Raw genomic sequence first — 21,753 nt, 5'->3', positions numbered from 1 at the left:
CCATGTCAAGTAACATCGTTCGAATTGTTTCGATATGAACAGAGAGAGAGAGAGAGAGAGAGAGAGAGAGAGAGAGAGAGAGAGAGAGAGAGAGAGAGAGGAAAATAGAAAAAAAGATACACCAAATATGAAACAAATATAAATGAATAAAGAATTGCTCTTGAATGAATAAGCAATAATATTTATTGAATTTGCAAGGTTTCATTATGTCAACTGATCGAAAAAAAAAAATATTCTCATTTTCTGTGCGATCGTTTTTTACTTCGTTTCTTTTACTAAAATTTATTTTGTTATATTTAATTTTATTCGTTTTCTTTTCTTTTTTTCTTTTGTTTTGTATGTACATTATATTATTTCGTATCGAATATACATACATTCGTGATTTTATTAATCATAAAACATATCATTTAACATATCTTTACATATAATTTTACAAGATTTGAATATGCATTATCTTTGTAATGATATACATGAATTTATTTAGAAAAATATCCGATTTCTTTTCGTATTATTCAACCTGTACAATTTAATTTTATCAAATATACATAGTGATTATATCATGCATCATTGTGCAGGTTAACGTAATTTTTTTTTTTTTTTTTTATATAAATATGTATATACATAGTGATTTTAACACACTTTTTATTCGTCGTTTCGTAAATATTAATAAATATCATTTTTTTTTTTTCCTTGAGAAAAAGTTATCTAATAAGAAATAACATCAAATAAAAAATATGGAAGGAATTGTATGAATGAAATTCGCATGAGATACAATAATACGTGAGCGTAGATATTGTACGTATTAGGAAAATAGATATTCGAGTCTCTCAAAAATATGACCTACATTTGGAATTCATCTCTAAGAACAATGACTCCCCTTCCTATTCACTCGTTTTTTTCAATTTCTTTTTTCTCCCTTTTACTTCTTTTTTTGTTTTTACTTCTTTTTTTTTTTTTTTTCTTCTTTCTTTTTTTTTCTTGCTCCTTCCTTTACCGAAACATGCAACGAGCTCTACGTAAATCATTATCAAGAGTTCGCTTGTCGTATATATGTAACTTTAGACACATTGTACATATTTCCTAGTTTCTAGTTGGATGGATTTTCATATATGTATTATAATACTTTGCGAGATTTAAAAAAGAAGAAAGAAAAAAAAAATCGATGACATCGTTAGAATGATTTTTGAGTTCGTTTACAAGGATACATGAATATTTTTAAATCAGAGAGAGAGAGAAAGAGAGAGAAAGGAAAACAGGAAGATATATATATATATATATATAAATATGTATGTGTATATATATGTATATTGAGTCGAGTAAGATCATCTTGTGGACTCGTGAATCAATTAGATTAGAGAGCCACGGACAATTGCCGTCGATTGACAAGAATGAACAAAAGAACCCTCTTATGACTTCATTCGAGTAGCGTCCGCTTTAGTAGTACGTGCTAACACCTCTGACCATTTTGACCACGATTGAATTACTCTTGGACTTTCGAAAAACTTTTCAAACGATTGATGCAATCATTTCTTCGAAGAAAGTATGATTGATCGATCGATGTAAAAAGAAATGTATGAATTTTTCAATAAGGGAACTTCTTCAAATTTTAAAATTGACGATATTAAATTTTTTAGAAAAGAAAATCATATATATATATATATATATTAGGTTGAAAACTATAAAATGGGCGTTTTTGTTTAGTTTTTTATTTTCATTCAATATCCGTTTCATAGTTTCCAACCTAATATATATATATATATTTATTTGTTAAAATATATATATATTTATTTATTTGTTAAATTGTTATCAGAATAAGATAATATGTTTTCTTTTCTATTTTTTTCTTTATTTTTTCTTTATTTTTGATCGTTATATCAATCCTGTTCTTTTTTTTTGTTTTTTTTATATGGAAAATGTAATCAGTTCGGTCGCAAGGCCGAAACGTGATCGAAACGTGCGACCCATAAAAAGACATTTAATTAAAAAATGATATTTCGATAAATAAATGACCCCAATCATCAAAGATCATTGATCAGAAAAGTTGTTGCATTGAAGTTACGAAGACGTAAGAATATAATAAATTACAAAGTTACGACGTTGATATGAAATAAATTTAATGCTCAAAGGTGATAGAAAATCATTTGTAATCCGAGATTAGAATAATAGAAAAAACGTGTCGTCGGTCGCTCTAATTTATTTCTCTTTCTTTTCTTTTCTTTTTTTTCCTTTGTTTTTTTCTTTTTTTTTTTTTTATTTATTTTTAGAAATTTTACCACATTCGCCGATTCCAATGAAATTGGATTCATTTGAAAGATTTGCCTTTCACGCGAAACTTTAATATCGAAAAATATTAAGAAATAACGAAGGAAAATGCAAGGGAAGGGTTTTAACCATTGAATAGATCCCAATTAAAACTTCTTCTTAGTTAACGCGAGTTAATGGTAGGTAAACTTAAAAAGAAAAGAAAAAAAAAAAAGAGAGAATAAAATAAAATAAAATAAAATAGAAAAAGAAAAAAGGGGAGAAAAAAAAATATCAGAAGAATTAGTAACTATGAGAACGTATTAACTATAAGAAATGATTTATAATTATAATTAAAATGACTTTCTCTTTCCAGGCTAATCATTTTTTTTATAATCGGCGAACAAATTTATATATGTATATATTGTCAATAAACAGGAAATTAAACATTCGTGAATTATTTTAAGAGAATAATATGATTTGCAAATTAAACTTAAACATGCAAAATAATATTAGAAGGAATATTAATAAGGTTTACAAACTTTTATATTATCATTCATAAAATTCACGAATGCAAGAATGTTGCAATTGTTAATTGCGCAACTTCCGGGGATTACAATCCATATATATGCGATGAAACAATGTTAAATAATTTTATAATTCTCTCGGGAATTCTTTTTTATGAAATCGTTAAAATATGAGGAAAAACGAATATTTGTTTTTAATTTCGTATTTATAAAGTTACACACGTTCAAGTTTATGTTAATTTTATATACATAAATAAAAGATTCTATCTCGATTCTAAATGCAATATATTATATTAGTCGAAATCAAGAAGAAATAATAAGAGATCGATATCATTTTTTTTTCGCTTTGCATCATACCAAATGGAGAAGAAAAGAAAACAAACAAAAAATGCTATTTCGATGCTCAATTCGTAAGAAAATCCTTTCTCTCTCTCTGTCTTTCTCTCTCTCTCTCATTTCTTCTCTCATTCTCTCTCTCTTTCTTTCTCTCTCTCTCTCATTTCTTCTCTCATTCTCTCTCTCTCTCTCTCTCTCTCTCTCTCATTATCTCTCGTTTATCTCTCTCGTTTTCTTTACTCATATGACAACTATTAATCGTCGTCGTAAGATAAACATCTAATTTTTGAAACAAATAATCATTATCAAGTACAATATTCTCCTTTATTTTTCTAAGCCTTTCTATCCTATTTATCTAATTTCTTCTTACATTTCTTAACAAAGAAATAAAAAAAAAAAAAAAAAAAAAAAAAAAAAAATACGCGATGCATATTTTCCAAATTCCTTATCATTATCTTCAATGTCAAGACATAACGTGTAATTCATAGTTATGAAATATAACTCGATTATTACGTACGTATTATTAAGGTACGTGTGTGTGTACGTATGTGTTTAAAAATAATACGAATTGTCTATCTTTTAAATTTTTCTATCCTTAATATTTAAATTTAAATCTTATTATTATGTTTGAATATATAAGATTTATAAAACATTAATCGTTAAGTTATCATTTATTATTTAATCGTTTTATTATTAAATATTATATTTATTAAATGATAAGATTACTTCGTTACCGCACTATTTACATTTAATCTCAATTTAATGCAAATTCGCAACGCATCGATAAATCATCTCGGAAACGATATTTTTTGTTATACATCCTGTTATCTCTAATTAATATTTAATCTTTATTGATCTAACTTTCTTATTTTTTTCTCTTTCTTTTATTTCTCTATTCTTTTTTATTTTTTGTTTTTACGAACGAAATATAATTTTTTCATATTCTATTTTTTTTTTGTCATGCTCATAAATCTATTTTATCGAATAATTGTGTAGCAAGTTAAAGAATGACTTCTGTTAAATATAACGAAAAAAATTGAATTATTTGACTATAACGGGAAAGCCATGAATTCGCTCGTAAATACGTTTTATGTTTGTTGTTTTGAACACAATTTACTTCCCTTCGATATTGTTCGAAAAAAAACGTAAAGAATGGGCAGCAATTTCGTTTACAACGATATACAGTTTCTAACTTCCGTTTCTTTTTGTTTTTTTTTCGTTCATTTTCTTCATTTCCTTCTTTTCTAACATTTCGCTCGACGCTTTCTTTTGAAAAAAAAAATGAAAAAAAAAAAAAAAAAGAAAAAAAAATAGAGAAAGCTTTACGAGGCAATAGAGTAACCAATTCCGTGCAGCATAATCATTTCACAAAGTAATAATATAAGAGTAATTGTTATGTGCTGTAGTATATTTATAAATGAAAACAAAAAGGAAAAAAAAAGAAAAAACAAAAAATTATCGAAAGATTCTTAAAATTATTAATAATTCTTTATTAATTATCAAATATTAAAATATTTTTTAAATCGTAAATTTATTTATGATTATTATTATTATTATTATTATTATTACTATTATTATTATTATTATTAGTAGTAGTAGTAGTAGTAATAGTATTATTAGTATTGTTATTATTATTATAAAATATACTTGTTTTATCGATTGAAATTAATGAAATTAACGTACGCATGAAAGAAGATAATGATTTACAAGAAATCGATCCAAGTAAATCTTTGAAAAATAAAAGAAATCAAAAAACAAAGAAGAAAGTCAAAAAAAAGAAATGTTTCGTCAGATCTCGAAAATTAACACACAATAACGAAACAAGCGTCTTGCTTGTTGAAAAAGTTTTTCCACGAGAGTATATATACTTTCTCAAAGCTGAGAAGAGGGAAACCGCCAACGAATTCATCCAATTTGTAGGGCAACGTTTCTCGATCGAAGTAAAAGAGAGAAACAGAGACAGAGATAGGTAGGCAGAGAGAAAGAGAGAGAGAGAGAGAGAGAGAGAGAGAGAGAGAGAGAGAGAGAGAGAGAGAGAGAGAGAGAGAGAGAGAAAGAGATCTAGAAAAACGATCGTGAACGTGTAGCGGTACATAAATTGGATTTCTTGCACTTCAAGAGAAACGGAAACGTGACCGAGTTGTACTTATGTATATATATATATATATATTTCAATACAAATGCTTTTTAAATAATGTTTGAATAAAGATCGTTTCTAATCGAATGTGTATACACACTCACACACACATAGATACACACACACACACATATATATATATATATTAGATTATATATATATATTATATTTTTGGTAGATGTCGATAAAATCGGCACAAACTTTTCGGACAATCCGATATGTATATATATATATATATGTAGATTTAAATAATATTTACGAACACGAACGTAAATATCGTAAATACGAATGAAAATATGTAAATAAAAACAAAATAAAATAGATCAATTTATAGTGAAGCTAAATATAAAATAATGATAGACATGATTTTTTTCGATCGAATTAAAATAATCCGATATTTTTTTTTTTTTTTTTTTTTTTTTTTTTTAATAAATCAAGAAGGATAAGTCAAAAATGACTGCGATCAAAAAAAGTCTGTGTATAATGTCGATAAAAGATCAATGAAATTAATGAATAAGCAGATCAATTTTGTTTCAATCAAACTTCTTATGAAATATTTATTTTTTTTAATATTTTCCCTTTTTGTTTGTTTATTAACAATACACGATACGAACCAATCGTGTTAAGATATAGTCATAGAGAAAGGAATGCGATCGATTGAGTCAAATTTCAAGCTTCAAATACAAAAGAGTTTCAGGGCCGTATTAACAATTTCCTAAGGGAAATTTGTTCTTCTTTTTTTTCTTTTTTTCTTTTTTTAAATTATGTATTTAAGACCATTGAATCCGTCCTATTGACATAAGTAAAAATCATTGATAATCGTTCGTTTAATATTATTTCATTCATGTCTTATTTATTTTTCCTTTTTTCAGCTACGTCCGCGGTAATTCTCAAGACAGAGAACGAACATCATCATTTATCGAGTCTCTCGGGTGATAACGTTCTTGGTGGGGGCGTAAGAATCGGTAGGGGCGAAGGCGCACTCGCAAACGGAAACGGCCAGGCTATGGATTCGGCGCAATCTGCTATGATGAAGCAAGCGGACTACGTCGTAGGTCGGTGAATTATTCTCTTCTTTACGTTTATAAAAAAGAAAAAAAAAAAAAAAAAGAAAAAAAAAACAGATTATTTCATTAACATTAAAATTCTTTATAATGGTGTATAGCCAGTGAAAATCCAATGTGTCGTTTATAAATATTTAAATGCTCCTGTTATCGATATGATACGAATTAATTATTAATTATTAATTCGAATTAATTGGAATTTTTATCATTCGGTACATCGAACTTGTTCGAGGATAAATCTTCCATTTTATTGATAAATAATAGCTTTGCTTAGTTTTTCCAATTGGAACTTCTCTTCTCCGACGATAAATGGTTCCTCGTATTACTCGTATTAATGATACATAACAGCTGCAAACAAGAAGATTACTCTTGAAGTAATCTCCTTTTTTTTCTTTCTGTTACTTTTTTTTTTTCTTTTTTTTTTTTTTTCTTCATATTCTTTTGCCGACGAACATCCAAGAACATACATTGATCTTTGTACGATGATCTTTTTTAATTGTTAATATTAAATATTCTTAATTAATGTTTTGAAAGGTACGAATTCATTCTTTGCTTCTCTCTCTCTCTTTCTCAATGTATTTATATTTTATATTTTATTAATTTTGTCAAACAAATTGGTCATAAAAATTATCATTAATATAATATATTTGTAAGGACAAAAAAGAAGAGAAATGAGTTATGAATGTCGTTCCGTTAGTCTCAACGCGTTCAAAGTTCACTATGTCATGTTACCATAGCGTGTTTAGTCGTAAGAGACAACGAAGTGGTAATGATGATGATGATGATGATATTGATGATATTGAAGTAGAAAGGGAACGAAAACTTTGGCCGGCGGTTCGTTTGACGTTTTAAACAGATTGATAAATTCGATTATTTTTCGTTTTACAGATGTCGTATTACCAACCGTCCTGATCGCTTTATTGTTCGTTGGCAATGCCATTATTGTCTATATTATATTCCAATATAGAAAGAGGTAAGGCTATATTCCTTATAAATTATCTTTCCTGTTGTTTACTAATTACTCTTTTGTCTTATTTGTATTCAAGAAAAAATAAAACTCACTTTTTATCAAATATCTCTTTCTCTCTTGCTCTCTTAATAAATAAATAAAGAAGTAAATGAATAAATAAATAAATAAATGGAAAATAAAAAGAGACGATGAATGATGAAACCTTTTCTTTTTTTCTTCTATTTTGCCACAGAAAAATTCCAATGACGGCGCAAGGAGAAGAGATGGCCTTGAGAAACGAAGCGGCGGACGTTCCACAAGTGTGATTCCAAAGGAGAAGACTAATTACGTTTAATGTCAATTTTGTCGTTCAAGCAGAAAGTTAATCAAAGGCCTAGTTCATATATACTTCCGAAGAATAAGAGGCGTCATTTAAATGTGAGCGCTCAAAATGAAACGCTCATTTTTTTCGCATCTAAATAGATGCAATGATGTATACGCTATTACGAAGAAAACATAAAGTGTGTATATATTCTTTAAAAGTTCTCTCAAAAGAAGAAAAAGAAGAAAAAGGAAAAAAAAAAATGAAAAAAGAAAAAAGAAGAAAAAAAGAAGAAAAAAAGAAACAGAAAAGGGAATAAAATCCAACGTTGCGTACGCGTACACCGTGAATAATAATTAATGCGTGTATTTATGTAGACATATATATATGCATAGGCATGTATATACATATATGTACATACATACATGTTATTATATATTTAAATGGGTATGATGTACAGCCATGACATTGCGTATACTTTAACGAAAAATGTATTATATAATATAAGAAAATAATATATTCTATATTTCGTCCAAATTGTGAATAACTTATAAAATAAAAAAAATGTTTTTTCGTAATAGGTAAGGCTTGTCTGGCTAAAAAAAAAAAAAAAGAAAAAAAAAATGAAAAAAAAAAGAAACTATTATCTCGAATATAGCTTATCGTTCGTTTATTCTCCTAAAATTCGTAATTAAATGTCCAAACTACGAGATCGATATCGATTATTTCACATAAATCAATTTAATATAACAAATTCTGTAAGATAATTGATAAAAATTTTCTTTCTTTTTTACATGCATCGTATGGTTCCGTTCGACGAATTCATAAATGAAAAAAAGAAACCGTCGGATTGATTAAAATTAAAAATATTTTTGTAATGGCTCTCCTAAAATTTCCTCCAACGTTCTCACTGCATTTTGCGCACATTTTTCGGTAGCTTCGTCCTCGTCTTCCAACATCTCCGCTAAAAAAGGTACGGTTTCCGGTAACAACGGCATAAAATCTTCTCCTAATTTTCGAGCGATTTCGACCTGAAAAGAAAAAAAAACGAATAATGAGAAGAGAAAAAAAAAAAGAAAATAAGAATTTTCTTTGATACATAATCAATATGGCATAATGACGTTGTCATTTGAAAAAAATAAAAAAAATTAATTACGATATGAATTACTTAATAGAAATATTTATCTCACCAGAGCATTTAAAGCGGCACTTCTAACGTATGCCTTGGCGTGTCTAGTTTTTAACAATGTTTGATAAACCAAAAGTTTGTGTAAAGAATCATCTGGTATTGCGCTGGCAAATGAAGCTATACAAGGTACTATCAAATCGTTCGCACGTTTATTATAATCTTCCTTTGTACCCATCGTATTTTCTAATTGATCAACGATTGGTTGAGCTAATACATCAAATCGTTCCTGATTAACAAAATTATTGGCATCGTAAGTAAAAACTCGATGGAGCGTCAATAAAACTGATTCCACCAATTCGATTCTACTCGATTCCTCGGGAAGAGTTAATTCTCCTGATTCTTGAGAAACAAACAGATTGTTATTGGTTAATAAAAGTGCTGAGTGTTTTAAGAAATGGCCGGCGAAAAGGACGAATAATGATTTCAAACAATCTGCTATGTTGGCTGAAAGTCTAGAAAAACAAGAAAGAAAAAAAAAAAAAGGACGATAAAAAGGAAAATAAAAAATAGAGCAGTGAATTAAATCGATTCGTTAGAACATACAAGAATATCATTCTGACTTACCTGAAGAAAGTTATGTTACGTTCTTTGTGATCTGGATTTCTTGCTGCCCAATCGTAAAATCTATAATAAAGTGGTCTAAATGTGGCCTCGCTTAATTTCAAAACTAATGCTACCAAAGCTTTACCAGCACTCTCCTCAACTGTCTCGATATTTTCAGATATATTTACACCATCGATTTCCATATCATCTTGACTAGATACAATATCCTCGCGAAATTGAAATACCTTTAAGAAGAAACTCGCGAGATCTGGTATAGCCGCATTTAAATCAGTAGCTGGTACTGAAAGAAATGATTCGGAAAGGATACTTAATAGAGGTGGTATACATTTGTAAGATTTTTTCTTGCATAATCTATCGTAAGTTCTGTTGATAGCTGGTAACAAGACACGCAAAGGTACGAAACTTGCCAATTTTTGCGTTGTCGATTTTAAACGGGAAACGACGACACCGATCTGCATGTACAAGTCAAGAATATCTACGTATTAATTTCAGCAAAATTATGTGTTTCCAAAAAAAGAGAGAAAAAAAGAAAAAAAAAAAAAAAAAAAAAAAAAAAAAAATGAAGTTTTTTTTTTAAATAAAAATACCTTAGGATGATCCGTGTCCGTATAAAATGAATTCAATCGGGTTAACTCGTACAATAGTTGATCCAAATAAAGTGATAAGAAATTTCCAATCGATTCGACGATCTTTTGAAAGGCACTGACGATACTGATAGTAACGATATCCGGTATTTCCTCGTGACAATGCGTCTTCATCAAATGAATAATCGCAGGTACGAATTTGTTTAACGATTGTATAGCATAAGTACGTAAACAGCTACATAATTCTGCAACACATAGTGCCGTACTTCCTAATATTGGACCATCACGTGTTTTTAAGAGTTCCGTAGTCATTTCGAGAATCTATATAAGAAAGATATAACGCATTAGATCGTTAATACTTGGATAATTGATAAGAAGAATCTAATTACTTACGGGTTTGAATACCGCAGGATGTTTGCTTGCTAACAACTTTGCCAACAATTTGAACGTAATTAAAACAGTTTGTTGAACAACTTCACCTTCTTGATTTTCTGGTTTTACGTTAACGTCGATAATTTCTAACAATGTATCGATCAATTCTAATAGATCGACGTGATCATCTTCGTTAAAGTTTCTCTGTTGAAGTCTTGCATTGAGCAGTTCTAAAGCTTTCCTTTTAACCGTTAACAATTCATGATTCAAAAGTTGTTTGATGCTAATTAAAAATATATTGTTTGGTAAAAGATTGTTAACGAGATCAAGGACATCGTAAAGATGATGTAAAAGAACCTTCCAATATTTCCCTATTGGCTTACCCTGATATATATCAGCAGTCTTAGAAGTATTATGTATCAAAAGAACCAATTCGATTATCAAAGCATCGTAATGCGGTCTGATCTCGTTCACTTCATCCGAATTGTATTGGGCAACCCGATTGATAAAATCTGTCGTTGATAACAGATTGCCGAGAAATTGAATCAATATGAATTTGTAATGTCTAAGATGTTTCGGTGTATTCTTGGTAACATCGAAAACATGTTTATGTGGAAACGACATGGCCGCCTTTCGATCTTTCTCTTCTTCAATATCGACGGGCATATCTCTCAAAAATCGTGCCAATTTCACACAAACCAATAACAATCTTTTCGGTGTGAATTCCTTCGAGACATTCAAAGCAAATTCTAGCCTTTGAGATGGCGTTTTTTCATTGATTATACGTGTTCTCGAAAGTACATAACTTTCGAACGTTAAAAGATAATACAAATGAAGATGATCGTCAAGCAATTGCAAAAGTTTTACGAATAAAGGTGTCCTTCTGTGTTCTGGTATATCTGGTAATGATACGATAAAAGTTCTTAAAATTTCGCAAGCATGTGTCTCGTCGTTTTTAGCATTTGCAATGGGTATTACGGTTTCTAGGGTTTTCGATATAATTTGTATAGAATAAGCATCGTCCTGTCTAACAACGGAACTACCCATAAACGTAAATATAGGCATGATCGTGTGAAATGCACAAGGAATATTAACGATCTTCAACAATTCGACCAGTAGTAATAACGCATGATGATGAGTCTGAGGATTTCTCGATGTTCTTATACACTGTGCTATTAGATCCACTTGAAGATGAGCGTCACGAATTGGAAGTTTTACGGTTGTAAGTCGATGTATCGTCGACAAGATCAATTGATTCGTATATTCGATCGGACTTTGTTCCTCAAAGCTAAGACATGTTTTAAGTAAATCGAACAAAATTGGATAAAGAAGTTCTTCTTTTTCTATATTTTCAGCGCGTTGTACGAATTCCAATAGGATTACTCCACGTTTCCAATCTCTGCTATTTATCATCATTGGATTGGGAATGGCACGAAATTGACTTGATCGTCTTGTTCTTACATTTGTCTGATTTGTATCAATTTTCGTTTCATCGAACGTTTTCATCTTTTGTAACTCGTCTACTATAAGTCGAGCATGCATACGTATTCTTCTTATCGCTTTATTCACACTTGATATTACATTACCGACGTCACAATCCGTAGCTATGTCCAACAATATTCCAAGAATTTTTCCTTGCAATTGATTTGAAATTTTACCAACACTTTCGAAGAATGTCTCGTCGATTTGCTTTAATATTATAACACTTGGCGGGCATAGTTTGTTATCCATTATTATTTGACCTTTATATTCCAATATACTAGTTTCAAAAAGTTTCCAAACTTTTTCATTCGTTAAAGCTTTCGTAGTTACGCTGTTAAATCGTTGGAGAATATTTTTCAATGCGTTTCCAATTGATTCCTGTTTCGTTTCAATATTTAATTTTTCAAGAAATTCAAGACCAAGCGTTGCAAGATTTTGTAAAATTTTTGGCCCATTTACGTGTACTAGAATATTCAATAATTGCGATTTAACGTACATTGGTGTTATCGAGTCCGTGATAATATCAAATAATTGCTGCTGTACTTGTTGAAGTTTCTTACGTATATCGGATTTGAATTGGCTGCTTACGTCAGGATCCGGTGATAGTAAAACATAAAGATACAAGGACAATTGATCTGGATCCATATATATCTCTGGACTTCTGTTCACTAATTCTTGAAGGAATACTGAAAATGGTTCCATCGTTAAATAGAACGTTTGCGTTAATTTCTTCAAAATATCTATAGCAACGATTCTGCACTCATTGTGTTCTCTTGCAAGTGATAGAAGTAGATTCGTTAGAAAAACTTTGTCCTGTAATGCCCATTGCATGGATTTGCATTGTTCCAAAAGTATCAATGATATTTGTAAACAGTGAAGTGACGTTTGAACGTTTACAGGTTTTATAAACAATTGTGATAAAAAACGAATTAAATCTTTCATGGTTGTAAAATGTCTTTGAAAAAATATTTGCAAACATCGTGAATAATGTTTACATTGAAATTTATTATCTATACCTTCGAAAAACATTTCGAGAAGTCGTAATATAAGATTACTACGATCTGAATCATTGTCAAAATCGAATGTAGGATTGGATTTTAAATCCAAACGTCTGTGAACCATTTCGAGAACGTATGTTCCTACTTGAAGTGGTAAAATACCGTTCGAAGTTAATTCAAGTGCCGACTGTATATCATTCCCAGTTAAATTGTTACAATTTGGCAAAAGTTTAACTTGCGGATACATTCTAAGTATTTCTGTAGCCAATTCAATTACTTCTCTAGCTAGTTCTGGTTTTAATGAACCAACGGGTACTCTACAAACAGATCCTAATAAAATCATATTAAAAAACATGGATACGGCATCGCCATGAGGAATTTGTTGCTTCATAGCATTCAATATATTTTCAGTTGGTGGTAATAATTCCGAATTTAATATATTATGAAACACAGCCGAAGTGATCGTTTCTGCGTTTGGTGATCTTCCAATGTCAGCTTTAACCTTTTGCATATAACTATTTTTCTTGGCAAAATTTGATAATAGTATTTCCATAGCAACTTCTACGTCCTTATCCTTGTTAGGAAATAAATATGGTAAGGTTGTGATAAATATACTTGTGTCGTCGCTATCGTCGCACAATTCTAAAAGTATCCTCAATGCTGGCTTGGCCAATACTTTTCTAGAATCATTATGACAGGTTGATAACAAAACTAATAATTCATCGACTATTGTATCCGTAGAAAGTAACTTCGTTAATCGTTTTATAGGAAATGAAAGCAAACTCCTGATAACGTTTACTTCGTCATCATTGAATCTAGCCTTGAGAGTATTCCTGATCATCTCTTGAAAATTTTCAGGTATATTTATGTTGTCATTTGCAAGCGCTTCCAATGCAATTATTCTTTGTTCTGCATTAGTATGAATCAATCTATCCAATATTTCTACTGATTCGAATGCACCGTGTGCACCAAATTGCCAGGATGTGAGAAACTTTAATTCCACTTTAGAGCTGCTATTTTTTTCATTATATTTCATAAGATTTTTTAAATAGTCGTCAAATCTTTCCGGATATCCTCTCTCCAATGATCGATATAAATGAACCAAGAAATCTTTATATTCTTTGGATACATCATTTTCGGAAAAATTCTTTTTAAGAATACTTGATAATAATGTATCTACTGCATTATCTTCCAATTTTATTGATGAAATTATATTATTTACCATATTCTGAACTGATAAAGTTTCTTTCGTGTCTATTAGGATCTCGTGACATGCAGTTTGTATCAATGGAACGATAAGTCTTGTTACATTGATTCCTGAAGATTGTAATTTAATTATCATTTCTATAAACCATGGTAGCTCTGCCAATCTTCGTACAACACTACCATACATATAAGTCAATCGACAAAATGCAGAATCATATAAGAAAAGAAGCAAGAGCATTGCCTCTAGTTGTAGACATGGTCTTTTAAATGTTTTTAATAATAATTTCTCCATAGTATCATCTTTCAACTTTACCTTTGTCAATAATTTCGACAAAATCATATAACTGCTAGCAGCAAAATCTGGAATTGTACTTGCTAATCCTTTTAAAAGAGTTGGTAGTATGTGACCAGTTTGAACTTCTGTAATGGTAGATGAACAATCGATAACACCAATTAATACGGTAGTATAAAATGAATATAGAGTACTTAAAGATGTTGCTTGTTCCGAGTACGTCTTTGTTGCTGTAATAACATGAGTGCACATATTTTTTAAAATACCATTATCAGAACTAACTCTGTTTATAAGTGTATTAGAAGCTAAAGGTACTCCTGGTTTTTGTAATGGCTTGAGCCAACGCCACTTGTCTGTAGGATCTGTCAGATCTATCAATTGTAATGCCCTAATAAATAAAAAATATATGTTTAAATTAATTGAAATAAACAATTAATATATTAATTATATATTTTAACATACCTGGCAAAAATACGAGTTTCATGATAAGGCAAAATCAAAAGAAGAAACTGATCCTTATTGTATTGATGTATATGAAATCTATATATCAACCATTCAAGAGCTTTGTGAGCTGTATTCAAAAGAAAATAAGGTGAAAGTAATATAAGAAATTTTTCTATTGCGCTATCAAGTCTTTTGTTGATCTTAACATCACAAATCGAACGTTCTAAGTTCATAGAACTCCGGGCAAATAGATTTTCTTCAAATTCTATAAATAAGTTAGATAGCTTGATCAATTCTTGTAAGCCACTTTGACCTGCGAATGAACGCAAATATTATATTATTAATATTTAATAATTCAATCACATATGTACGAACTATAATAACTTTTAATTAAATAAAAAAAATGTTACCAATGTTTAATACTGTTTCTTTATCTAAATTTGCAGCTTCTTTTGGATCAAATAACAAACTTGAACGTTTCTTATCTTGTAACAGTATCGCAGTTTGTGGTGCTCTTAGCTTCCTTAATTGTTCCGCTAATGAAGTTGCCATATTAATTCTATTAATTAATAAAATAAAAACAATTACTTGAACAATTTAAATTATTACTACATATGTTTTATCATGATTTTTATTTTATTTGATACATAAATTTCATGTAACATTTGAGAACGTCCAAAATAATGTACACATAACCTCTATGATGTTTTATGATAAAATTATCGTATATAACTTACATTAATTACTTATACTTTCTGATTATATATAAATTAGTAGAATTAGACGATAAGCGATTTTGTTAAAATCAAACGAAATGTATAATATTCAATGGAAATATTTATTAATTAACATTTTACACATAACCTCCAAAAATAATAGAACAAGGGGTAATTGATCATTTTACACGTGGTATTAGCGTTTACAGTAAACTTCTCAATTTTTGTCGCATCCACATTTCAGCAACATAAAGGCAGAAATCATTTCTATAAAATTGCACGATATCTAATGGCTGATCACTAACCAATAAGAAAATACGCTAGAAATTCAGCTTAAAGCACTTCACCGTTAATAGTTCCTCGTTAACAGTAGTCTCTTGTAAAATATATCATTTTTACATAATTATTCGAAAAAAATTTAATTTAATTTATTATTAGTAAAGATAATATTTCTTTATTCTCTATAGTGTTAGAAATATAATTCCATTGTGTTATTTGTAATTGAAAATTTATGCTGTTTGTCGTCTCTAGTATTTGTTAAATTCAACGTCAATAATCTTGTCGTGTTTATGAATTAGGTTATCATTATAGTAATATGTAATTATAAACATTAGAATTCTTTCCTATAATTTTTCATAATGATCTGTCATTATACGTAAATATCGAATCTGATAATGTTGATTTTATATCTTCATTGATATATATAATGACGATGATGGATAATTTGGAAAATATTAATCCAAAATTATATAAAAAAGTAGAAGATAGACAAGTTACAGCTGCTGAGGAAGATGAAGATATCGTTGATGCGTTTGATGCGAGAGAAGTTTTCGGTTGTTATTATTACGATTTGATAAAAAAAAAAAAAAAGTTTATTAAGTGGTTTTATTTTAATTGCATTCAATTTCAGATATCATCAGAAATATCAATGATCCTGAACATCCTTTAACGTTAGAAGAACTAAATGTTGTAGAACAAAATCTTATAGAGGTAATACAATAGTATATATCATTTTATTTATATATATATATATATATATATATATATATATTTTTTTTTTTTTATATAGTTCTAAAATTATAATATTTTAGGTTAACGATGCAGAGAATATCGTGAACGTTAAATTTACACCAACGATACCACATTGTAGTATGGCAACTTTGATTGGTCTTTCAATAAGAGTACAATTATTAAGAGCTTTGCCACCTAGATTTAAAGTATGCGTAGAGATAACACCTGGTACTCATATATCTGAAACAGCACTTAACAAACAATTAGCAGATAAAGAACGCGTAGCTGCTGCACTTGAAAATTCACATTTAGTTGAAGTAATCAATAACTGCGTTTGTGTTTCTAAATATTAAAACTTTACTATTTATGCTTTCTCCTTACAATAGATTAGATCAAAAGATTTAAGATCTAATAGACATATTGTATTGTGTGCAATAAATATGGTGAAATTATTATTTTTTTTTTTTTTTTTTTCTGAAATAATTCAAAAATGTAATAAATAAAATTATTACTTTATTTTTAATAATTAAAAATAAAGTTTAATAATTATAAATAATAAGTAAACTTATAAATAATACTAAACTCTAAATTTTTACAATTATTCCAATGAATTATCTTTTTATATTTATTTATTTTTTGTAAGTATTTTAGCTTGTTTGATTTGTTTCGTTGGATCGTATGTATATGTTTTTACTACGGGACCTCTTCCAGCTTTATTAAATTTTATCATATCTATGTGATCTCTTTCAGCAATCTGCTTCGTTATTTTTATATTTTCCCAAGCTAATTAAAAATAAATAATAAATTAAAGATTTTAAATAAATAGATTAAATATTACTTATAGGTACAACATCGTTCTTACATTCTTTTATTCCTTTTATAAATCCTTTCTTTGCAATTGGATCAATAGGTTTGTTTCGTATTATCATTGGTAAATTTAAGAATTTTCTTACACGTTTTGTTCTTAATAAACCAACTTGTATTAAAGAGAAAAAGTTTGACGTTGTCCAATAAAATAATACAGCCTGCAATTAAATACAAATTATAATTATTACTTTAATTAAATTAAAGAGTATTGTTATTGTAAAAATTATTAAGATATTATTTGATGACTATAATATTGCGAAGCTGGAGATCCATCACTTACAGATGTAAAGGTTGCTGAAATTGGTAATGTGACTAATGGGATGCAACGTAAAACATATTTAACCATTCCCATTGATGAAGCTGGTAATGAATCTGTTCCAACTTCAATCGTAATGAATAATGTTGCACTTGTTATTAAAGGTAATATGTAATAAGGATCTGACACAGTCAAATTTTCAAACCACCATAGACCACCAGTTTTAAAACTTTCAACTGGTAAATTTGTCATTTGTTTCAAAGCTAAGACGATGCAAAGAAATACAGGTGCCTATGAAAAATTATTATACACATATTTCATTAAAAATAATTAATATTATTTTATATACTTTATAATAACTTTCTATATATAATAATTATTGATTATATACCTGCATAAACATAGGAAGAAAAGATTTCCAAGGACTTAATCCTGTTTCTTTCATAAACTTATATAATTCATTTGTATATAATGCAGCTAAAATAAAAAGAAACATAATTATCTATTAATAATTTATATCCATATAATCTATATTTTTATTTCAATATAATCAACAAATTTTCATACTTTGATAATGATCTCCACTCATTCTAGCATCTGTTAAATTCTGTTGTAATTTAGATATTTGTGGGAAATGTAAACTCATTTTGGCTGAATACCTTTGAGATTTTATTACTATAGGCAATAGGAGTAATCTAACAATCAAGGTTCCTGAAAAAATAATTCTTTTATTTCAATTAAATGAAGTATAAGAAAAGAAAAAGTTCTTTATTTACCTATAGCAATCGTACTCCACCAAGGTAAATCGTAAGAGATGTGCAACCATTCCATAGAAGATTGAATAAGACCTACAGGATTAAATCCTCCTAAACCTAGACTTTCTAATGCCACTTCACCATTAGGATGTATCTTTTGTACCACTGTAACTACCTCTTCTACCGGAGTTGGTATATCTAATATACATGAATGAACATATGAAGATAACTTTGATTTGAAATGTTTCAACAAAAAAAAAAAAAAAATACATCATAAATTACCTGGTATTTCAAATAATGGATCGTCTTTATTAACAGTCGTATGATTCGTTAAATCTATTCGAACCACTTCAGGAACTTCCTTTGTATCGTTCGTACTTGCATGCCGTACAAAGAAAGCATTTAATATATGAGAATCGAAACGATTCGAATTAAGAGAAATTGAATTTTTTAAAATAGTACGCCTAGTTCGATGTACAATGTGAATTGATTTACATGTAATATTGCTCTATAAAGAAGAAGAAAAAAAAGAAAAGAAAAAAAAAACCATAAAAACGATAAAAATAATCTTCATACATAACCTTTAATATTAACAAGAATCATAGATCTTACCTGTACAGTATTTAATTTTAATAATATTCGACAACAACCATTGACAGAGTTTCGCAACATTTTCTTATTTTATTTTATTATTAAAATCAATCAAATTATTTTCAAAAAAAGAATATTAGCTGTGTATAAATAATTTCATTCTATTCAATCTATTCGATCAAAAACCATATACATTCGGAATTCCAACGTGATCTTAGTGTGGTTTAAGAATGTCGTATGAAGTATGCTCGTCAGATGACGCCACATATCTTATTTAAAGTCTTACGGATTTAACGAAAGAAAACTGTAATTTCGTTTGTTAAATTAACATTTTAAATTATAATCTTTCTTAATGACTTATTCGTGCATCATTAATTAGAATAAGTAAGACTTTATGAATTTGCGTTGGGTAGAAAAAAAAAAAAAAAAGAAAGAAAAATATAATATTTTTTTAATTGCACGATTTAGAAAGATTACCGATATAACGTTGATTATAAATTATTTTATAAAAGTAACATACATACATACGCATATATATATATATATATATATATATATAATAGCAAATAAATTTAATTAATATGAATAAAGTTTCGAAGATCTATAAAGATAAAATCGATCGAAATCGATCGCGTTTACGCCATTGGTAGTAGTTCGACTGAAGTTAACAGTCACGTGATCGAATCTACTGCAATGACATTCAGTTTGGGCTTTGGGACGTGGGTCATTAAGCGAGACCTGCTATTAAAGTACCCTCTCGTACCTTCTTTTCTGCTTCCAGAGTTTCTCTCTTCTTTTCCGAACGCGTAACTCCTACCCTTACCTCACTCACCCATTCACTTCAACTCACTCACTCTCTCTCTCTCTCTCTCTCTCTCTCTCTCTCTCTCTCTTTCTCTCTCTCATTCTCTTATATTCTCTTTCTCTTTTTCTCTTCTTTGAGAAGCGGCGTTGTTGATTTAAGGCGATAATACCTGGCTGCAAGAGATTTTACAATGAAAAAAGAATAAGAGAGGAAAGCAGAAGACGGCGCACGTATAATTAGAGATTCGCATTGTCCGAAAACCCACACCCCTTCAATTTCCCTCCTACTATCCCTTTTAACCACCGTGCTGTGGTAACGCCTGTCAGTCAGTCGCTCTTTCTCTCTCTCTCTCTCTCTCTCATTTCGTTCTTTCTCTTTCACTCATGCTCTTTTTTTGTCGTCTCGATATAATTCGATAACAGATGCTTCTTTGGTCGTACATATACGGCAAAAAGGGTTAATCATTTTTTTGCTCGTAGAGTATGCGACCTTAACAACAGGTATGGACAAAATATAAAGTAAAAGTGCAATAGAGAAAGACCGTGTCAACATTACGCGTTACTTATTATATCTGTGTTTAAATTTGTTTTGTAAGATTATATATTCCTATGCGTGTAATCTAACGATCGATAGATTTTTTTACGTTGTAAAAATAATAATGTATATGGTAAAAGTAAGAGAGAGAGAGAGAGAGAGAGAGAGAAAATATATATATATATATTATACTTCTCTGTGGTTATAGATTAATTGAAAAGGTGTTTATTAATTTTACAATTTTATATAATATATAATTGTTATTTCGATTTAATTATTTAATTATTTCTTCAAATAGATAAAGCTTATTTAGCTATTTAGCATCCAGCCATTACCTCGATGTTATTTACGGTGGAATACGTAAGATATAAATTATGACATATAGAAAATAATATCGACGTAATAATGACAGATTAATTAAAATTATTCATTCTTTTATATTATTATTATTATTATTATTATTATTATTTTTATTTTTATTTAAAAGTCAAAGGAAAATGTAACTTTTTTAATAAGAGACGAAAGAAATTTGTTTTTTTTTTTCTTCCTATTAGAAAATTATAATTATCTAAATAGTTATTAAATAATTATATATATATATATATATATATATATATATATCATCATGAATAAATAAGAAAATATATAGAAATTAAAATTTTTCAGTTTCGTTCATTAAGGAATTATTTTAGAATTCATTTATATCTAATTTATATATCTATTGAAGTATGATTAGTAATATAAATAAATCTATGTTTAATTGGAATTAGATTAAAAAAGATTTTAGAAAAGTCTTGAAATATCCAGGCATCCGTTCGATAATACTTGCATCCAATAAGATTTCGATATATCTCAAGTATTACCGGCGCAGGTCTCACCACGTGGAGGTTACTGCATCTGAAGATTCACGGATTAACATTGAATTTACTTTAAAATTCGTGTTCGCAAGATGATCTAATCTAAGCAACCCTAAAAAAAAACATGGAGATATTATAGAAAGAGAAACGAGAATTGATTGCTGAAAATTCTATGTTAAAAAATGATTAATTTATTCTAGGACGTACGAACTGTAATTCTACAAGTTTCTCTTCCTTTTATCAATGACTCTATTTGATTTTACTCTTTCAAAAGCAATAACTCTACTCGACATTTTTCATTCAAAAGCAATGATTCTATCAAGATTTTTTTTTTATCAATAAAATTGATTAAATTTTTGATTAATTTTTATTTAAAAAATGTAATAAAAAAAACTCTTCGGATGCTTCTCTTTATAAGCGATTACACTAATTATAAGAAAACAAAAAATCATACAATTTAGCTCGTAATTCCATTGCGAATATCTTCTTGCTCATTATTTATTAGAATTGATTAATAGCGATTTTTTTTATTATTTCCGCACGAGAAAAATATTTAACAATGCAAATTAAAATATTCAATATTTAAAATAATTATAATTAAATTTGAACAAGAAGATACTATTCTAATTTGACAAATAAATCAATACACAAGAA

General features: G+C 28.6%; 4 protein-coding genes across 5 annotated transcripts in view; 2 read left to right on the top strand and 2 right to left on the bottom strand.

The window, feature by feature from the left end:
• LOC124952723 overlaps positions 1–8,734 on the top strand; it is a 25,912-nt gene extending 17,178 nt beyond the window's left edge. The window contains exons 6-8 of one of the 2 annotated variants that reach the window (XM_047503040.1): positions 6,114–6,296; positions 7,194–7,278; positions 7,508–8,734. In XM_047503040.1, the coding sequence (XP_047358996.1) occupies positions 6,114–6,296; positions 7,194–7,278; positions 7,508–7,580 (341 nt within the window). In that variant the 3' untranslated portion in view covers positions 7,581–8,734. The remainder of the gene's footprint in view (positions 1–6,113; positions 6,297–7,193; positions 7,279–7,507) is intronic. The other variant, XM_047503041.1, reaches the window with a different exon arrangement.
• LOC124952722 (HEAT repeat-containing protein 1) lies at positions 8,230–15,841 on the bottom strand. Its single transcript, XM_047503039.1, has 8 exons — positions 15,445–15,841; positions 15,118–15,266; positions 14,726–15,020; positions 10,307–14,651; positions 9,917–10,234; positions 9,330–9,781; positions 8,767–9,217; positions 8,230–8,607 (listed from the first exon to the last, which is right to left on the bottom strand). The coding sequence occupies exons 2-8, from the start codon at positions 15,257–15,259 to the stop codon at positions 8,437–8,439; spliced, it is 6,174 nt and encodes a 2,057-aa protein (XP_047358995.1). The 5' UTR covers positions 15,260–15,266; positions 15,445–15,841; the 3' UTR covers positions 8,230–8,436.
• Positions 15,790–16,887, top strand: LOC124952726 (MIP18 family protein galla-2). Its single transcript, XM_047503044.1, has 3 exons — positions 15,790–16,256; positions 16,334–16,413; positions 16,515–16,887. The coding sequence occupies exons 1-3, from the start codon at positions 16,130–16,132 to the stop codon at positions 16,785–16,787; spliced, it is 480 nt and encodes a 159-aa protein (XP_047359000.1). The 5' UTR covers positions 15,790–16,129; the 3' UTR covers positions 16,788–16,887.
• Positions 16,888–17,017: 130 nt separating this feature from the next.
• Positions 17,018–19,121, bottom strand: LOC124952725 (mitochondrial inner membrane protein OXA1L). Its single transcript, XM_047503043.1, has 8 exons — positions 18,925–19,121; positions 18,595–18,820; positions 18,334–18,510; positions 18,125–18,268; positions 17,949–18,034; positions 17,582–17,848; positions 17,297–17,459; positions 17,018–17,217 (listed from the first exon to the last, which is right to left on the bottom strand). Exons 1-8 carry the CDS (start codon positions 18,982–18,984, stop codon positions 17,060–17,062), a joined length of 1,281 nt encoding a protein of 426 aa, XP_047358999.1. The 5' UTR covers positions 18,985–19,121; the 3' UTR covers positions 17,018–17,059.
• Positions 19,122–21,753: the final 2,632 nt, after the last annotated feature.

The sequence above is a fragment of the Vespa velutina genome, chromosome 10, assembly GCF_912470025.1.
Source record: "Vespa velutina chromosome 10, iVesVel2.1, whole genome shotgun sequence".
Classification (NCBI taxonomy): domain Eukaryota; kingdom Metazoa; phylum Arthropoda; class Insecta; order Hymenoptera; family Vespidae; genus Vespa; species Vespa velutina.
The sequence above is the reverse complement of the archived record's forward strand: the minus strand, read 5'-3'. Positions and strand labels throughout refer to the sequence as shown.

What these genes read in the sequence shown, in the direction of transcription:
- LOC124952722 (XM_047503039.1), bottom strand. Translation starts at nt 15,259, where the DNA reads ATGGCAACTTCATTAGCGGAACAATTAAGGAAGCTAAGAGCACCACAA. An exon ending in CGTAACATAACTTTCTTCAG is followed by an intron (nt 9,218 to 9,329) that starts GTAAGTCAGAAT and finishes TTGTTTTTCTAG; the next exon opens with ACTTTCAGCCAACATAGCAG. An exon ending in GTGCCGCTTTAAATGCTCTG is followed by an intron (nt 8,608 to 8,766) that starts GTGAGATAAATA and finishes TTTTCTTTTCAG; the next exon opens with GTCGAAATCGCTCGAAAATT.
- LOC124952726 (XM_047503044.1), top strand. Translation starts at nt 16,130, where the DNA reads ATGACGATGATGGATAATTTGGAAAATATTAATCCAAAATTATATAAA. An exon ending in TGATGCGAGAGAAGTTTTCG is followed by an intron (nt 16,257 to 16,333) that starts GTTGTTATTATT and finishes ATTCAATTTCAG; the next exon opens with ATATCATCAGAAATATCAAT. An exon ending in TAGAACAAAATCTTATAGAG is followed by an intron (nt 16,414 to 16,514) that starts GTAATACAATAG and finishes ATAATATTTTAG; the next exon opens with GTTAACGATGCAGAGAATAT.
- LOC124952725 (XM_047503043.1), bottom strand. Translation starts at nt 18,984, where the DNA reads ATGTTGCGAAACTCTGTCAATGGTTGTTGTCGAATATTATTAAAATTA. An exon ending in TAAAATTAAATACTGTACAG is followed by an intron (nt 18,821 to 18,924) that starts GTAAGATCTATG and finishes TCTTCTTTATAG; the next exon opens with AGCAATATTACATGTAAATC. An exon ending in TTCTTCCTATGTTTATGCAG is followed by an intron (nt 17,849 to 17,948) that starts GTATATAATCAA and finishes AATTTTTCATAG; the next exon opens with GCACCTGTATTTCTTTGCAT.